Source organism: Sus scrofa, chromosome 9 (genome assembly GCF_000003025.6).
Source record: "Sus scrofa isolate TJ Tabasco breed Duroc chromosome 9, Sscrofa11.1, whole genome shotgun sequence".
In the NCBI taxonomy this organism is placed as follows: Eukaryota; Metazoa; Chordata; class Mammalia; order Artiodactyla; family Suidae; genus Sus; species Sus scrofa.
The window spans coordinates 10,332,728-10,347,823 of NC_010451.4; the positions used below are offsets into that span (position 1 = coordinate 10,332,728).

A 15,096-nucleotide genomic window follows, 5' to 3' on the forward strand; every position below is an offset into this window, starting at 1 on the left:
CAGATTTTATAATGGTAAGTTCGGCTCAGATAGAACCTGTTCCTCGCAATTTCAGCACGTAGGGAGAAAGGAAGCTGTGGTTAGAAGGCAGCAATTTCGATTCTGCTCCCTGGACTCCACCCGTCCAGCCGTAGCGAGTCCGCCTGACCTCTCATGTACCCTCCGGGGTGAGTGAAGCGGGTGGGCTGATGGTCTCAAAAGTGCCGCTCCGCTCGATTCGGATTCGAATCCCGTGATTCGAAAAGTCGCTGGCCGTGCGACCGGGAGGAGGAAGGGAAGACGCATTGCTCTGCTTAGACTCCAGCTTCTCGGCGTCGGACATCAGGATGGCGGGTCTCAGTGAGGTCCAGTGTTTACAGGATAACTTACCTATTTTGGAAAAGAACTGGCAGGGTTTAGCGAAGAGGATGGAAAAGGACTTAGGTTGTTCTTGCGACTAGAGACCCATCATCAGGTTTTTCGACGTTTTCCTTGGAGGCATATGTTGCAGTGACGCACTGTAAGAAACAATAGGATTCCTCATATTAAATATTTTTAAGCAGCCCTTCCACATCTTGAAAAGAGTTCTCTTTTCTTCTAGGAAGGCAGATTTTATGTTTGACTTGGTGGTGCCCTTTTTTTTTTTTTTTTTTTTAAGCTCTTAATCTAGTTCTTTTCCTGTCAGTGAAACTTTAGCATTTAAAAATGAATTGAAATATCGGCAACTGGTCCTGTAGAGATTTTTGACTACGTAAGCCAGAGTATTCAAAAGTTAAGTCTTTGATGCCTATGTGCGTTTTTAATTTCTTCTTCTTTTTTTTTCTCTCTGTTCCTCTCTACCAGTTCTCTTTGTAGTCAAATTCATTGTAATCCCATCACGAAAGTGTTGATCTTTTAGTAACCTTTATGGAGGCATTGTATTGATGCACATTCCCTCACGGTAACAGACGGTTTGTATCAGACATCATGCAGCTTAGCCCAAGTCTCACATGGAACTAATAAGCCACGCAATAAGTGGCCTTGTGTAGATGAATATGGCTTGGAAGAGTGAAAGTGTGTGCGGGTGTGCGTTATTGTCTAAACTGAATTTCTCCTGCCAAAACCTAAATGACAAAATGATTCTTGAATCCCCAGCGTCTTTCCTGGCCTGGAAAAATGGTGTGTTTCAAAAAGAAAAATAAAATTGAGCACTTTGATATTAAATTAGGCTTCTTAGCTCAATAGGAGAATGCTTTTTGAGTACAAGACCTCAGCATTTCTTTCTCAAAAGTACAATCACATTTCATTTTTAAATATGGTCTCCAGAACTGCAAATGGTCCTACCTAGTCAGTGGAGCACCATTCATCAAGCTGTATGAACTAGTTAATTTCAACGACGAGCGCTCTCATAGCATGGTTGAGCTGTCTCTACAGGGATTTGAGATGAAACCAGCGTGTGGCTTCGGAAAAATCCTGTATTTTATACGAAAAGGTGGTGTGAGGGAAGAAAACAAAGACGTTAGTTAATGGAATTGACATGGCTGTAGTTGTCTGTTGAAGGCTGACATTCCTGGCTCTGGTTTTCTTTCTGTTTTGTTGTTGCTGTCGTGTCAGTAACCGTAAAGCTGGATCTTCCTGGTTATTTTAGTATAGGAATTTTATTTTGCTGGTGGACAGTAGCATTTGTTCATTTTTCCAAGGAAACCACTGAACATTGCTTCTCCCCACTTCCCATCTCATTTAGCATCTACCAGCCTACTGTAGAGTTGCCCAAAAAGTTAATCGCTCCCATGGAGTTCTAAACCCATCAGAGTAAAGCTGAAATTCACGCTAATTGAAACCAAAATTCCACTTGAAATCTGCTTAGCCTCTTTGGGTGGTGGTGCAAGTAGGAAGTTATTACAAAAGGTGTTTATTTCAGAGGCTAATTTGAGGCAGTTAGACCCAAAGCAGTACTTTATTTGTCCGGGTTTCTTGGCATCTGCCTTCCCTGATCTGAAGTAAGAGCTGGGCAAGCTGCATTTTAGGGAAGGGTGGTATCGATTGCGGTTGGTAAGGGCAGGTTTTGATGGAACCTCGAAGTAAGATTTCCTGGAGAAAAGAGTGCTTGCATCTTTCAAGCCGTCCTTCACAGCTCCCTCTGGAGTTGTTTTCCTCGTTCGCCTTCCTGCTTAAAACCCTGTCGAGGAGATTCTTACTGCTGTCAAGGAAGGTAAGTCCAAATTCTGGAGCTCAGTGCTGTAGGCCCTCCGCGGTTATAATGAACACTCTCTCAAAATCAAGCCTCGGGAGTGTCTCTTCTCTGTAAAAATCCTGATTGAACTCCTGTAACGATGTTATGAGACAGATATCGGCACAGATTGTTTATATACCTTCAAGGTTCCGTACATCATATGCTGAAAACAGACTATGGGTCCAGGCCGGTCACTCAGAAGACAGTCTGGTGGCCACTGCATGAGTATTTGTTGTGGGAACAGGACGTGTAGGACCTTAGGAAGTGTCATTCTTTCTCCCCTTCCCCATCTCTGTTCTTTCCTCCTTGGCCTCATTCCTTCTTTTCCTTCTCGTTTTCACTAATACCTTACCAGGGAGTTAGGACTTAATGAAAATTTAGATTTGTTCCTTGCCCTGGAGCACGGGTCACCTCTGCCTGACACAGTGCAGCTTAAGGCTGAACCCAACTTTTCTCCCTCCGTTTTTGTTCATTTCCCCAAGATGTCCAAGAATGTATCTCTTGTCGACTCTGCCAGCACACCTGCCCCTCGGTGAACACAAAGATTTGACACCCTCTTCGCCAGCTTTGGCTTCTGATGCCCTCAGAAGTGGGCAGGACCAGAACAAGGCTGAGGGACTGATGTTCCCTCGTCCGTCACGCTGCCTCGCCGTATTTTTATATCAAAATCCGTAGATGTGTGGTTCAAGCCTGTAATTTTTCAAGCAGTTCAAGTGGACTCATAGAGCTTTGAAAGGCTCTTGGAGATGCTCCAGGGCAGGGGATTTGACTCCAGAGGGGAAGGCCTGCTTGGCCCTGAGTCTACTCCTCGACCGCTTTCCTGCAGTGAGAGAGCTTCCTTTTTGCGTTACACTTTGGCTTCTCCATAATATTTCATCTGAACAAAGGATTCCAGGGCTACCACAAAATAACAAGTCTGAGAAGTATTTGACTAGCCCAGGCAGGGCAGGGACGTGCTCATGGCCCTGTCGCCGAGCTGCTGTGTCTGTCACCCAGGTCTCCCGACCACTCACATCATGTGAATCTTTCCATTTCCTTTTCTAATTATTTTAAAAAATATTGACACATATATGTGTTTATTGCTGCCTTTCTGGCGTGCTTGTAGTCAGAAACTTACTAAACTAGTAAAAACTAGTTCTTAAAAAAGTGAGCTACGTATGTACTTAAGGTTTTTTTCCCCTTTGATTTGAACTCTGTTGTTCTCTTTTTCTGATTCTCATCCTAATAGTTAAATAAGCCGCTTTTGAGCACCAGTGTTATGCCGAGCTTAGAGATAGATGCTATGATAATAATAGAGTGAGTGTGTATATATGTAGCATAATGATAAAAGGTATGGTTTATTGAGCACTTACTATGTACCAGATATTGTTCGGGGTACTCTAGATACTTCATCGTATTTAAACTTTACAACATCTCGGCAAAGCAGATGACATCTCCCTTACAAGAAGAGACTTAGCCAAAGGCAAATAACTAGTAGTGACAGCAGTGGTATTCAAACCCAGATCTTCTCCATCTAAGCTCATTCCGCTGTGTCATAATGCGTCTCAGTCTCTCCCATACAGCATTACTGTAACTTTTTTTTGTTTGTTTTGTTTGTTTTTTTTTTTTTTTGTTTTGCTTTTTTAGGGCCACACCCACTGCATATGGAAGTTCCCGGGCTAGGGTCGAATCAGAGCTACAGCTGCCGGTCATGGCCACAGCCACAGCAGTGCAGGAGCCAAGCACGTCTGCGACCCGTGCCACACCTCATGGCAACGCCGGATCCTTGACCCACTGAGTGAGGCCAAGGATGGAACCTGCATCCTCATGGATACTAGTCGGATTCGTTTCCACTGCACCACAACAGGAACTCCTACTTTAACTTGTTAATTAATTAACAAATATTTATCTAGCAGCTATTCAATTAATTTAGGCTTTCCAAAGACAGCCAATGGAAAGGAGATGCAGAGGGGATTGGAGGAGGGGTAAATATCCCCTTATCCTGGGTATCAGAGAGCTGCCTACAGGAAATGGAACTGGTTGGATGTGAGGGCGATCCGGCTGCAACATCTGTCACCCCGTGCGTCGCCGGGGTTGATTTGGCTGATCTGGCGGGCTAGGCGGGGGTCCCCTTCCTCCCTCACCACTGCATGTGTGTCCCTCCCAAAGCTACGCACTCGGTCAAAGAGGACAACCGTCCCTGATAGAGGAGGACCGTTCTTCGGTCAAGGGTATGGGAGTAGCTGCGCTCCCCTGCTAGAACCTCCAAACAGGCTCTCAAGGAACTGGTTGGTTCTTTGAGAGTGGATAGAAAAGGACCAGATGTAGGATCTCTAGAGGGAGATTTGGAGACAGGAAAGAGAGTTCTCTGCCAGAGTGGTGAGTACAGTGTAAAGTGTCGCTAGCCAATATTGGAAAGCTATTATACGTGTGTGTGTGTGGTGTGTGACTTCATGATTACAAAATTGAATATATTCATTTATATTATCTCCCCAGTGAAATGCTACTCATAAAGATAAAATAATTTAAAATTGTGAATGCAGGAGGATGAAAAGAACGGAAGAGACAAGAGCAGGTGATAGAGTCAACAACATTTTAGAAAATCACAGGCAACTACATGAATGATAAACTGAGTTTGCAGAATGGAGAAAACTGAAACGTAAAGCCTTCAAGAAGCAGTGTAATTCAAGCCATAGAATTGCAGGAGGACTTTGGATTCAGAGGTATCAGGTACCTCATAGAGTGTAGGGTAAGGAGTAGGTTTGAAAATAGAAGGATTAATTGAAAGAGGAGTAAGACTCTCAGTTTACTCCCCACTCTGCAGAGCCAAGCAGCTACCCCTGCACACACCCCAGTGGGAGACCGGAGGTTTACTTTCTGAAAAAAATGGAACCCAAGAAGCTCTGGATTCCGAACTGCCTCTTCTGGGGCAAGAAGTAAGACACCCTACGGAAAACAAGGAGATTCAGTGAAAGACCTACACACACGAGTTCTCCCACCACTTTCCTACTTAACTTCAGATTATACCCTTAGGCAGAAGATTAGAGGATGCCCTCTGAGAAAAAATAGTCCCAGCAATGAGTGCTGCTGGACCGGCAGGTTCCCCACAAAAAAGGCTCACCCACTCACCTACAGTGAAACTCCCCTGTCGGCACTGCCCGTGCACAGACTATCTGATCAGCTTTTTAAAGTCTCATTCATAAAGAATTGGCAATCAAAGATTACTGGACATTAAAGAAAGGAAAACTTTTCTTTAATGGTTTTAATCTGAAACAAAAAAAGAAAGCCAGAAGTTGCAGAAAATGGAGGAGGAGACAAAAATGAAAATGACAATAAAAATATGACAGAAAACAGTCAAAATTAGAGGATAAGAGTTTTCATATTGAAAGGACTCACTAGCAAGGGAAACAAAAGCAAAAAATAAATGGGACTACATCTGACTAAAAAGATTTTGCACAACAAAGGAAACATCAACAAAATGCAAAGGCCCCCTATTGAATGGGAGGAGATATTTGCAAATTATGTATCTGATAAGGGATTAATATCCAAAATGTACAAAGAACTCATACAGCTCAACATCAGAAAAAAACAACCAATCCAATTAAAAAAAAAATGAATAGAGGACCTAAATAGACATTTTTCCAAAGAAGACACAGGTGGCCAATAGACACATGAAAAGATGCCCAACATCATTAATCATCAGAGAAATGCAAATCAAAACCACAACGAGATATCACTTCACACCTGTCAGAATGGCTATTTTGAAAAAGATAAGAAATAACGAGTGTTGATGAAAATGTGAAGAAAAGAGAATGTTTGTGCAATGTTGATGCAGCCATTATGGAAAACAATATGGAGGTTCCTAAAAAATTAAAAACAGAACTACCATACGATCCAGCAATTCCATATCTGGGTATTTTTCCAAAGAAAACAAAAACACTAATTTTAATTTGAAAAGATATATGCACCCCTGTGTTCATTGCTGCATTATTCACATTAGCCAAGATATTATGGAAGTGGCCTAAGTACCCATCAGTGGATAAATGGATAAAGAAGATGGGGTATGTATACACACACACACACACACACACACACACACACACACACACTGGAATATTATTCAGTCGTAAAACAGAATGAAATCATGCCATTTGTAACAACATGGAGAGACCTAGAGGGTATCGTGCTAAGTGAAATGTCAGACTCAGAAAGGCAAATACTATATATTTCACTTACATATGGAATCTGAAAAAAATAAATAAACTAACATAGCAAAACAGAAACAGAGTCCTAGCTTCAAAGAATAAACAGGTGGTTGCCAGAGGGAAGGCTGGTAAGCGGAGGGATGAGTGAAATAGGTGAGGATAATTAAGAGATACAGACTCTCAATTATGAAATAAATGAGTCACAAGGATGAAATGTACAGTGTGAGGAATTAGTCGATAATAATGTAACATCTTTGTATGGTGACAGATGATAACTAGACTTAGTGTAGTGATCCTTTTGTATTGTATAGAAATTATAGACTCACTGTGTTTTGCGTCAGGAACTGACCTAGTGTTGTAGGTCAATTATACTTCAAAAACAGACTCATAGAAAAAGAGATCAAATGTCTGATTACTAGAAGTGGGTGGGGGATAGGAGAGTGATTGGGTGAAGGTCAAAAGATAAAAACTTTCAGTTAATAGATAAATAAGCACTAGGGATAAATGTACAACATGATTAACATAATACTGCTGTATGTTGTGTATATATGAAAATTGTTAAGAGTGTAAATTTTAAGAGTTCCCATCACAAGGAAAAAATATTTTTTCTTTTTGTTTTGTCTCTATATGAGGTGATGGATGTTCACCAAACTGACTGTAGTAATCATTGCATGATGTATGTAGGTCGCATCATTATGCTGTACACCTTAACCTTGTACAGAGCTGTATGTCAACTATATCTCAATAAAACTGCAAAGAAATAAACAAGACAAGAACAAAGGACTCACTAAAGCGAGCCCAAAACAGTGAATGATAAAGGACCCCAACAAAAGCTTACCACTGAAATTTCAGAATACTCAAGTTAAAGAATAAAACCCTAAAAGCTTCTGGAGAGAAGAATCAGCTCACACACAAAAGAATTAGGAAACAGAACATTATCGGGTTTCTCAATTGCCCTATGCAAAGTTAAATCACAGTGAAACAATACCTTAGAAATTCCAAGGGAAAAATCATTTCAGTCTTTAATTTTATACCCAGGCAAACTATCATTTAGGTGTGAGGATGAAATAAAGGTATTTTTAAATATTTGAGATATTAAAAAATGATACCTCTCATGTTGCCCTTTCCCAGAAAGCTGTTCTAGAATATGTTCCACCAAGATGAGGCAGTAACTCAAGGATGAAGTAATGAGATCTAGGAAACTACAGCCTCAACAAAGAAATACAGTTGGCCCTCTGTATCCACCAGTGTGAAACCCCTGGATATGGAGGGCCGGCCACATTTATTGTACATACATACTATGCCATTGTATATGAGGGACTTGCACATCTGCAGAGTTTGGTATCTGTAGGCCTCCTGGAACCATGGGGATACAGAGGGAGAACTATAAACAAGATTTCCAGGATGATGGTGAAAGTTCTAGGAAGGTAGCAATGAAACCAGCCTAGAGCACAGCCTGTTCAAACCATAGTAGAGAGAAGCGTCCTTCAGGAAATGTATCTCCAAGGGGAGAAATGGCTCAATGGGCTATGTGGTGTCTTTGATCAGACTGAGAAGGGGGAGAGTCTGGTGATAGGTACATGGAAACTCAAAAAGTGGGGACAATCAACAAGGTAGGTACTCAACAAGTGGAGACCATGGCAGTTATCCCTTGGGGAAAAACAAACTCAAGGGCAAAAAAGGAATGATATATTACATGACTTGGCAGTGAACAGGTTTTTTAGGTACAAGGTAAACAGGAAATATTGACTTAACGAAAATTATATTCAAAAATAGTTGAGTATCTTGAGGGGATGAGAAGTACATTTGGGAGTTGAGGGAGTTAAATCCTGATATTCTTTAATAAAAAGCAGTAGTGGTAGTATGGGCGAGGGGATAAATGTTTAAGAGTAATATAAGAGAGCTAGATTCTCATTTTCATAGCAGGAACACAGTAGATGATGTCTCAACAGAGGGAAAGAATAAGAAATTTTTTTAATAATGATTTTTATTTTTTCCATGATAGCTGATGTACAGTGTTCTGTCCATTTTCTCCTGCACAGCAAGGTGACCCCGTCACTCTTACATGTATACATTCTTTTTTCTCACATTATCATGCTCCATCACGAGTGCAATATTCGTGCATTGTTTAGAAAATGAAGGTGAAGAGGAAGCAATTAAAAGTAGTCAGTCCTGAAGAGCAAAGAACTGTTGCTTTTTCGTTATAAGCCCTGTGGTATAGTTTAGATTTATTAAACTGTACATGTTCTTTATTTTAAAATGTTCATATAGGTGTTGTGTGTGAATTTCTGTTTTAGTTCTGTGTCTTGAAAAATCAAGAGGGTGACATGATAGCAAGGAATCAGAGTTGTTATTAAGAGGGTTTGACCTTGGCTTTGGCCCTCATCGCCTTAGACCTTGGGCAGGACACTCGCCTTACTGTGTCTCAGAATCTTCCTTTACGAAAGGTCGGAGGTTGGCAAGGATGGTCTCCATGATCTCTTTAAGTTGTATAGTATCCCAGGATTTTATGATCAAAATAATAGTGCTGTGCAGCCAATGAAGAGTTAAGACCTGGGTGGAGGCTTGAAATTCCCACTCTTTCCTTTTTTAGTTGAAATCAGACTTGGCCAGAAGTTTTCATTGTGGTCTCTGAAAAGAATTCAACGCCCACCATCCATTGTGGAGCCTGGGGCAGGCAATTGACTGTGCACTGGCTCAGGGACGCATATCTGAGTGTTATTTCAGTATGAGGTGGGGTTGGTTTTTTTTTTTTGGTATTTAATATTTTTCAGTATGAATCACAGGTGAAATTTCCATGCCATGTGTAAACAATTTCGCTTTTTTATTGAAACAGCGAATTCAGGAATGTCATATTGGGATGTCAGCCATTTTGCTTTTATCAATGTATGGAAAAAATGCTTTTCTTTTAATATAAGAAATGATGTCATTTAATATGGAGGCGATCTTATAATTCAAGGTCAGCAAATCTCAGGAGATGATTTAGGTCACCAAGCTAGCTTTGGAAAAAGAATGTTTTCTCTTTGTCTTCTCAAGGTTTTTTTTTTTTTTTTTTTTTAACCAATTTTCCTCTCAGACTTGGGGGTAGCTGATGGAGTAGCGTGGTTGTGAAAAGAAGGCTCTGGCTAATGATACCCTTGCCATTGAAACATACAGCCCTGGGAATTTCTTTCCCCTCTCTGAGCTTCAGTTTTCCCAAAGACATGACTGGTCGAAGTATATTCAGGATACCTTTTAGCGTTAACATTCTGTGATTCTGCCTCCTTATTTTATGTGTGTATTCAGACCACTCAAGAGACCTGGTCAGGTGGGGGCGGGATGGGGGGGTTCTTTAAAAGTTCAGTAGAGAGAGAGTGGACTTTTCCTCTGTTAAAGGCCACTCCCTCCCACTTAAGTGAAAAGTCAATTGAATACTAGATACGAACAAAAGAAAACCGACTTTGATTTTGTGTTGGTAGTGGTTTTATTTTTTAAAAGAGAAAAATATTTAACACGTTTGACTGCGCCACTTTTGTCCACCAGTATGCAATTTACAGAGTACTTTCTTTTCATGTTTATTATGTCATTTCAAATGTCTTCATTTGAAAAAGACGTTGTTTGGGGCTGCGTCGTACATTACCGTATATTTGATATTGCGAGCGTGTGGATAAACACGCAAGTACCCTCACCTCGGGTCTCTGTTAGGGTTCGTTAAGGAAGCAAATGGTCTTCAGAGACACAGTGAGAGGAGGCAGGACAGACAGATGAAAACCCTTCAGCAGGTTACCCAAGGTACACAGAAGGACACTTGATGGTAGAAAAGCAGCCTCCAGCGAAATACGTGAAAGGAAGAGCGGATTTGCCCCACGAGCCATAGTTTCTGCCTGGTAGCTCTGCAGCCCTGTGCTCTGGTTCTCAACAGAGAGAAAAGTTAGAGGCACAAGAGAAATAACAGAAAGCAGGTGACTTCCCGTTTATTTAATGAGCATTGACTGAGCCCTGGCACTGGGTCAGATGCTTGGGGATCAGAGACGGATGCACAGGACCCTTAGTCTTGATTATGCAAAGGGAAGATGCTGGGAGAAAAGGGCCAAATGTGTCCAAGTGGGTAATACCAGCCTCCAGTGGCTAAAAGGGGGTACTGGGTTTATGGCACCTGTCCTTGGAGTTCATGTTAGCAAACCCTCACAGGGGTCTTCGAAATACGCGATCCCCAGGTGGTCCTTCTTGGTCTCCAGCTCTCGGGACAAGGGAGCAGGGAACGACGCTGCCTTTAACCACCTCCCGAAAGGAGTGGTTGATGATGGCGGGGTCATACGTTCACACATTTCCTCTTTCAGTGTTTAAGAGCCAAGGAAAAAAAAGAAAAGAGACTTGTTTAGTGGCTCGTGTTTCGGGAGCATAGTCTCTGCCAAAATTTCTTTTAATTCTGTTTTCCCTCCTTTGCAGCTAAGATATCAGCATGGACTCGGGACGCCAGACTTGAGGCAAACCCTCCCTAACCTGAAAAACTTCATGGAGCACGGACTGATGGTCAGGTGGTAAGTTCCTTTCTCCCTGACGCCCAGAAACTGTGGTGTGGCTGATAATCCTGAGACACTGCCTGACACCTGCCGTCCGCGTTTTCGTCTGTGATGAGGTGTCTGAAGAAAAGGAAAGGCAGCCAGCGTCGTGGTGCAGTCTAAGCTCCCGTCTGGGGTATCGTTTGGACTTGGGAGGGTGGCTGGGCAGGGCATCCTTGAGTGCGTGGCTGAGGCCAAGACTGGGGGACAGCCATGGGATTCGTGAAAGGGACGTCGAGCCCCCGGGACTTTTCCAAACAGACAGGATGGAATGGCATCGGGACCCGTGGCCGTGAGAGTTAAGGGAGGAAAGCAGACAAGGAATAGGTCGGGCTGTCGGGTCTTGTCTGAGACCGGGAGACACACACATGCTAGGATGTTTCACACATGTGACGTCAATGCCTCTTGTCCCCTGAGGGCGCGTGATCTTTGTCAGGAGGGACACGACCCTCTGAAAAGAGGAGAGACGTTGCAGCTGTGCGCGATGGGTTAGTGACCTGGCTTGTCTCTGCGGAGGTACCAGGTCCATCCCCAGTCCGGTGTGTGGGTTAAGGGATTGGCATTGCTGCAGCTCCGGCTCAGATTCGATCCCTTGCCTAGGAATTTCCATGTGCCACGGGGGGTGGCCAAAAAAGAGAGAGAGAGAAAAGGGGAGAGGGAAAGTCTGATGCAAAGAAGACATTAGACGATTCCCTTGACTTCTTAATAAATGGAAAGCTGTTGGCTATAGTCATTGAGTCATTCTAACCCTTGGATGATGGGCAATAACTTACAAAATCCTGTGAATTCACATCAGGCCTTTGGAGTCAGACATCTGGGGACAGCGTGGTTTCTTCTAAAGAGCCCCGGCTTCTGGTCCAGGTCTTTTTCTCATTTGCCGTGTGAATTTAAGGTCCTGCCTCTCTGAAACGTAATTTCCTCATCCGTAATCCCTGCCCTGCTCGTCTCACCAGTGTGTGGTGAGGATAAAATGAGATGGGAGATGGAAGAATTATCTGTGGGCAGGAAAGTACAAGAATAGTTTCATTTTCTTTAATGTCATAAAAATAGGCCTTGAGAATAAGAAAGTGACATCTCTGATTACCTTTACTTTAACTTTTTTTTGGTTTTGTCTCGTGGTCTTCAGAATGCACATTCTGGATGTCTGATTTTGACTCCTGTTAAGCAAATGCACAATTGTTGAAAGAATTCTACTCAGAATATCAAAATAGTTATAAAAATTAGTGATAATAGGGACTGTGTGCTCTGAGGAATGAGGGCTAGGAGTTGCGTTTTAATGTGAAATAATTGTAGTAGTAGTAATAAAAAATGAATTAGTAGGAGTCCCTGTGGTGGCTCAGTGGGGTAGGAACCCAACTAGTATCCACGAGGATGCAGGTTTGATCCCTGACCTCGCTCAGTGGGTTGAGGATCCCTCGTTGCTATGGCTGTGGTGTAGACCAGCAGCCACAGCTTCAATTCAACCCCTATCCCTGGAACTTCCATATGCTGTGGGTGCTGCCCTAAAAAGACCCCCCCCAAAAAAAATGAAAAAAGTGAACTAACAGGCATGTGTTTAACATTGTTGGTGCAAAGTTCCACGGCAGGTGTTTTAGAGGTAAAGAAGTATGAGGCTCAAACATTATACTTGAGGGGGATTGTGATCTAGTTGGAATCAAGGTATATAATTCATGAAAGGTTTTATCACACGAGTGGTACATAACCTAATATAATAAAAGAGGCAACTCACAACATTACCCGACTAATCAACTGAGTGAATCTTGCTCAGTGCAGACGGCAAACTGTCCCGGTATCATATATTGAAGAATCGCTTTAACCACTGTTGACACTGCTGTCTCTTTCAAATATCAAGTTCCCCTATATACATGGATCTGTTTCCAGGCTCCCTATTCTGCTTCATTATTTTATTGTCTGTCTACAGGCTAGGACCACATTTTTAATTAGTATCATGTATAATTTCTTTGTCTTGTTGAGGGTTGAGCCTCTGTCTCCTTCCTGACATTGGAACCTTTGGAGAGACAGACGAATAGAAATCAAAATGTCAACATTATTACTGATAAAGCCACTTGGAAAATGCAGCTTTAGATCCATATGAAAGGGCTCGCAAAGACATCACTCAAGATGAAACTCGCTCTTGCAATCACGATGGGAAGCGGAGAACTCTAGGCTCTCGCCACAGAGGCAGGCCCTTAACTGTGCGGCAGAGAGCCGGCAGTTGCCTCCTGCAGGAACCCAGGTGGGGCTAAGCCAAGGATACCCAGGTTTTATTCTTCCCTCTAAATTCGCCCATCGGAAAAGGCCCGCCTCCTCTAAGAGCCGGCGAGTGGGAGGATGGAGGAGCGGCCGGGAGCGCTGCTCCTAAACCAGGCTCCTTCACAGCCAAGGAAAAGCAGGAGCTGCCCAACTTCCTGGATTCGTGGTCGGGGGAGCCTCCTAGTTATGGGCCTTCTTCAAAACTCTTCTGCCTTTTCTTGACTCATGAATTGTATTTGGGGGACTGACAGCTTTGTGACAGTGAGTCTTCCTCGCTGTGAACGTGCTGTCTCTCTCTGTGTTTTCTCTCTGCTTCTTGAACACACCTCAGTGACGTTTTAAAGTTTTCTTCGTAAAGGTCTTACACATCTTTTAGCAGGTACTTCGTCCTACCGTTTTGGTTGCTGTTATAAATTTTTTACGACAACGTCCAGCTTTTTTGTGGCTAGGGTACAAGAATATCACTGATTTTTGTGTTTTGAAAATGTATCCGGCACACTTGCTAGCATTCATTGCGATGGTTTATCTTAGAGTCTCTTGGATTTTCTGTGTATACATTTTTTTCGTGAATGATGGTGTTTTTTCCTATTTTTACAACTTTTATTGCTTTCTCTTGTCTTACGTTTTATTATGGAAGAGGACCTGCAGTGGTGGATATCCTGGTCTTATTCCTGACTTTAAAGCAAATGCTTCTTTTCCTCAGTTATTACACTTACTGCATGTTTGGATAAGATATTGTTAGCAAAAGAACGTGTCTTTCTATTCCCAGCTCACTAAGAGGGTTTTTTTTTAAGTCATGAATGGATATATTTTGAATTTTATGAAATGCTTATTATGTTTGTGTAGATAATACTCTATTTATTCTTCTTTACTGTGTTATTAACTATTAATACCTTTTCTGATTTTAAACCATCTTTGCCTCCTAGGATATGTTCTGCTTGGTGGGGATGTATTATTTTTGTGTGTATTATTGGATTGGATTTGCTAATATTTTTAGAATATCTGCCTCTGTGCACTGAGATGAGGCTAGCTTATGATTTTTCTTTCTCCGATAATAATCCTTTCTGATTTTGGTAACAAGGTTGTGAGAGCCTCACAAAATAAATCAAGGCTCTGTCTTCTTTTGTAGTCTCTGAGACAGTTATGTAAAGTAGGAATTATCTGTTGCCGTACAGTGAACGTCTGAAAAACGTAGCGTTCATTTGTTTAGGGGGAAAGTGGAGGTTTTCAGCTGCTGATTTAATTGTGAGGGTTGTGGGTCTGGTGGTGTTCTATTTTCCCAGTTCCTCATTAAGTCACTCCAGGTCTCTCAGTCTCCGAAAATTCCTCTTCTCTAGGTAGGTGCCTGGAACTCTGTGCCGCTAGACCCAGAGGTCACATTTCTGTCCTGCTCCTAGTTTGCATTTAGGGACATAGGGCCTTCCTGGCCATTCCTGCCGTCGTGAAACAGTCCCCCTCTTGGTTCCCACAGTTCTGCCCTCCCCTGGTTTTCCTCCTTTCCGCTGCTCTATTTCTGCTGTTTTTCAGAGTCTTCTTGACCCTTCGACATGGAGTTCTCGGTGGCCCCATGTAAGGCCTCTCTTTGTCTCTGCTTTCTTCTCATGTGAGCTCATCCTCTGCCCCTGTTTTGAAAACCGTCTGTCTGCTTCTGGCTCCCCATGTTCTATTCGCAGCGTAAGCCTCTCCTGCAAACTCGGTGTAGCCACAGACCTGCCTGCCACCTCCCCTCGGGGTGTCTCAGGCACCTGAGCCTCTGCATCTAACGCTGTCCTTCCCCCGGGCTCCGTAGTGACACTCTCTCGACCCAAACCAGAGGCTCATCCTCGATCGCCTTCTTTCGTCCCTTGTCCCAGAACCCGTCTGGCTCATCAGCAAACCGTGCCCTCTCCACCCGCCAAGAATCCGTCAGATCCGACCCCTTCCCGCC

The 15,096-nt window shown here is 42.9% G+C and overlaps 1 protein-coding gene across 6 annotated transcripts in view; it reads left to right on the forward strand.

The window, feature by feature from the left end:
- The window catches only part of UVRAG (UV radiation resistance associated), a 282,079-nt gene that overhangs the window by 243,949 nt on the left and 23,034 nt on the right, over positions 1–15,096 (forward strand). For all 6 annotated transcript variants that reach the window (XM_021062526.1, XM_021062529.1, XM_021062531.1 and 3 more), the window contains one exon: positions 10,804–10,895. In XM_021062526.1, the coding sequence (XP_020918185.1) occupies positions 10,804–10,895 (92 nt within the window). The remainder of the gene's footprint in view (positions 1–10,803; positions 10,896–15,096) is intronic.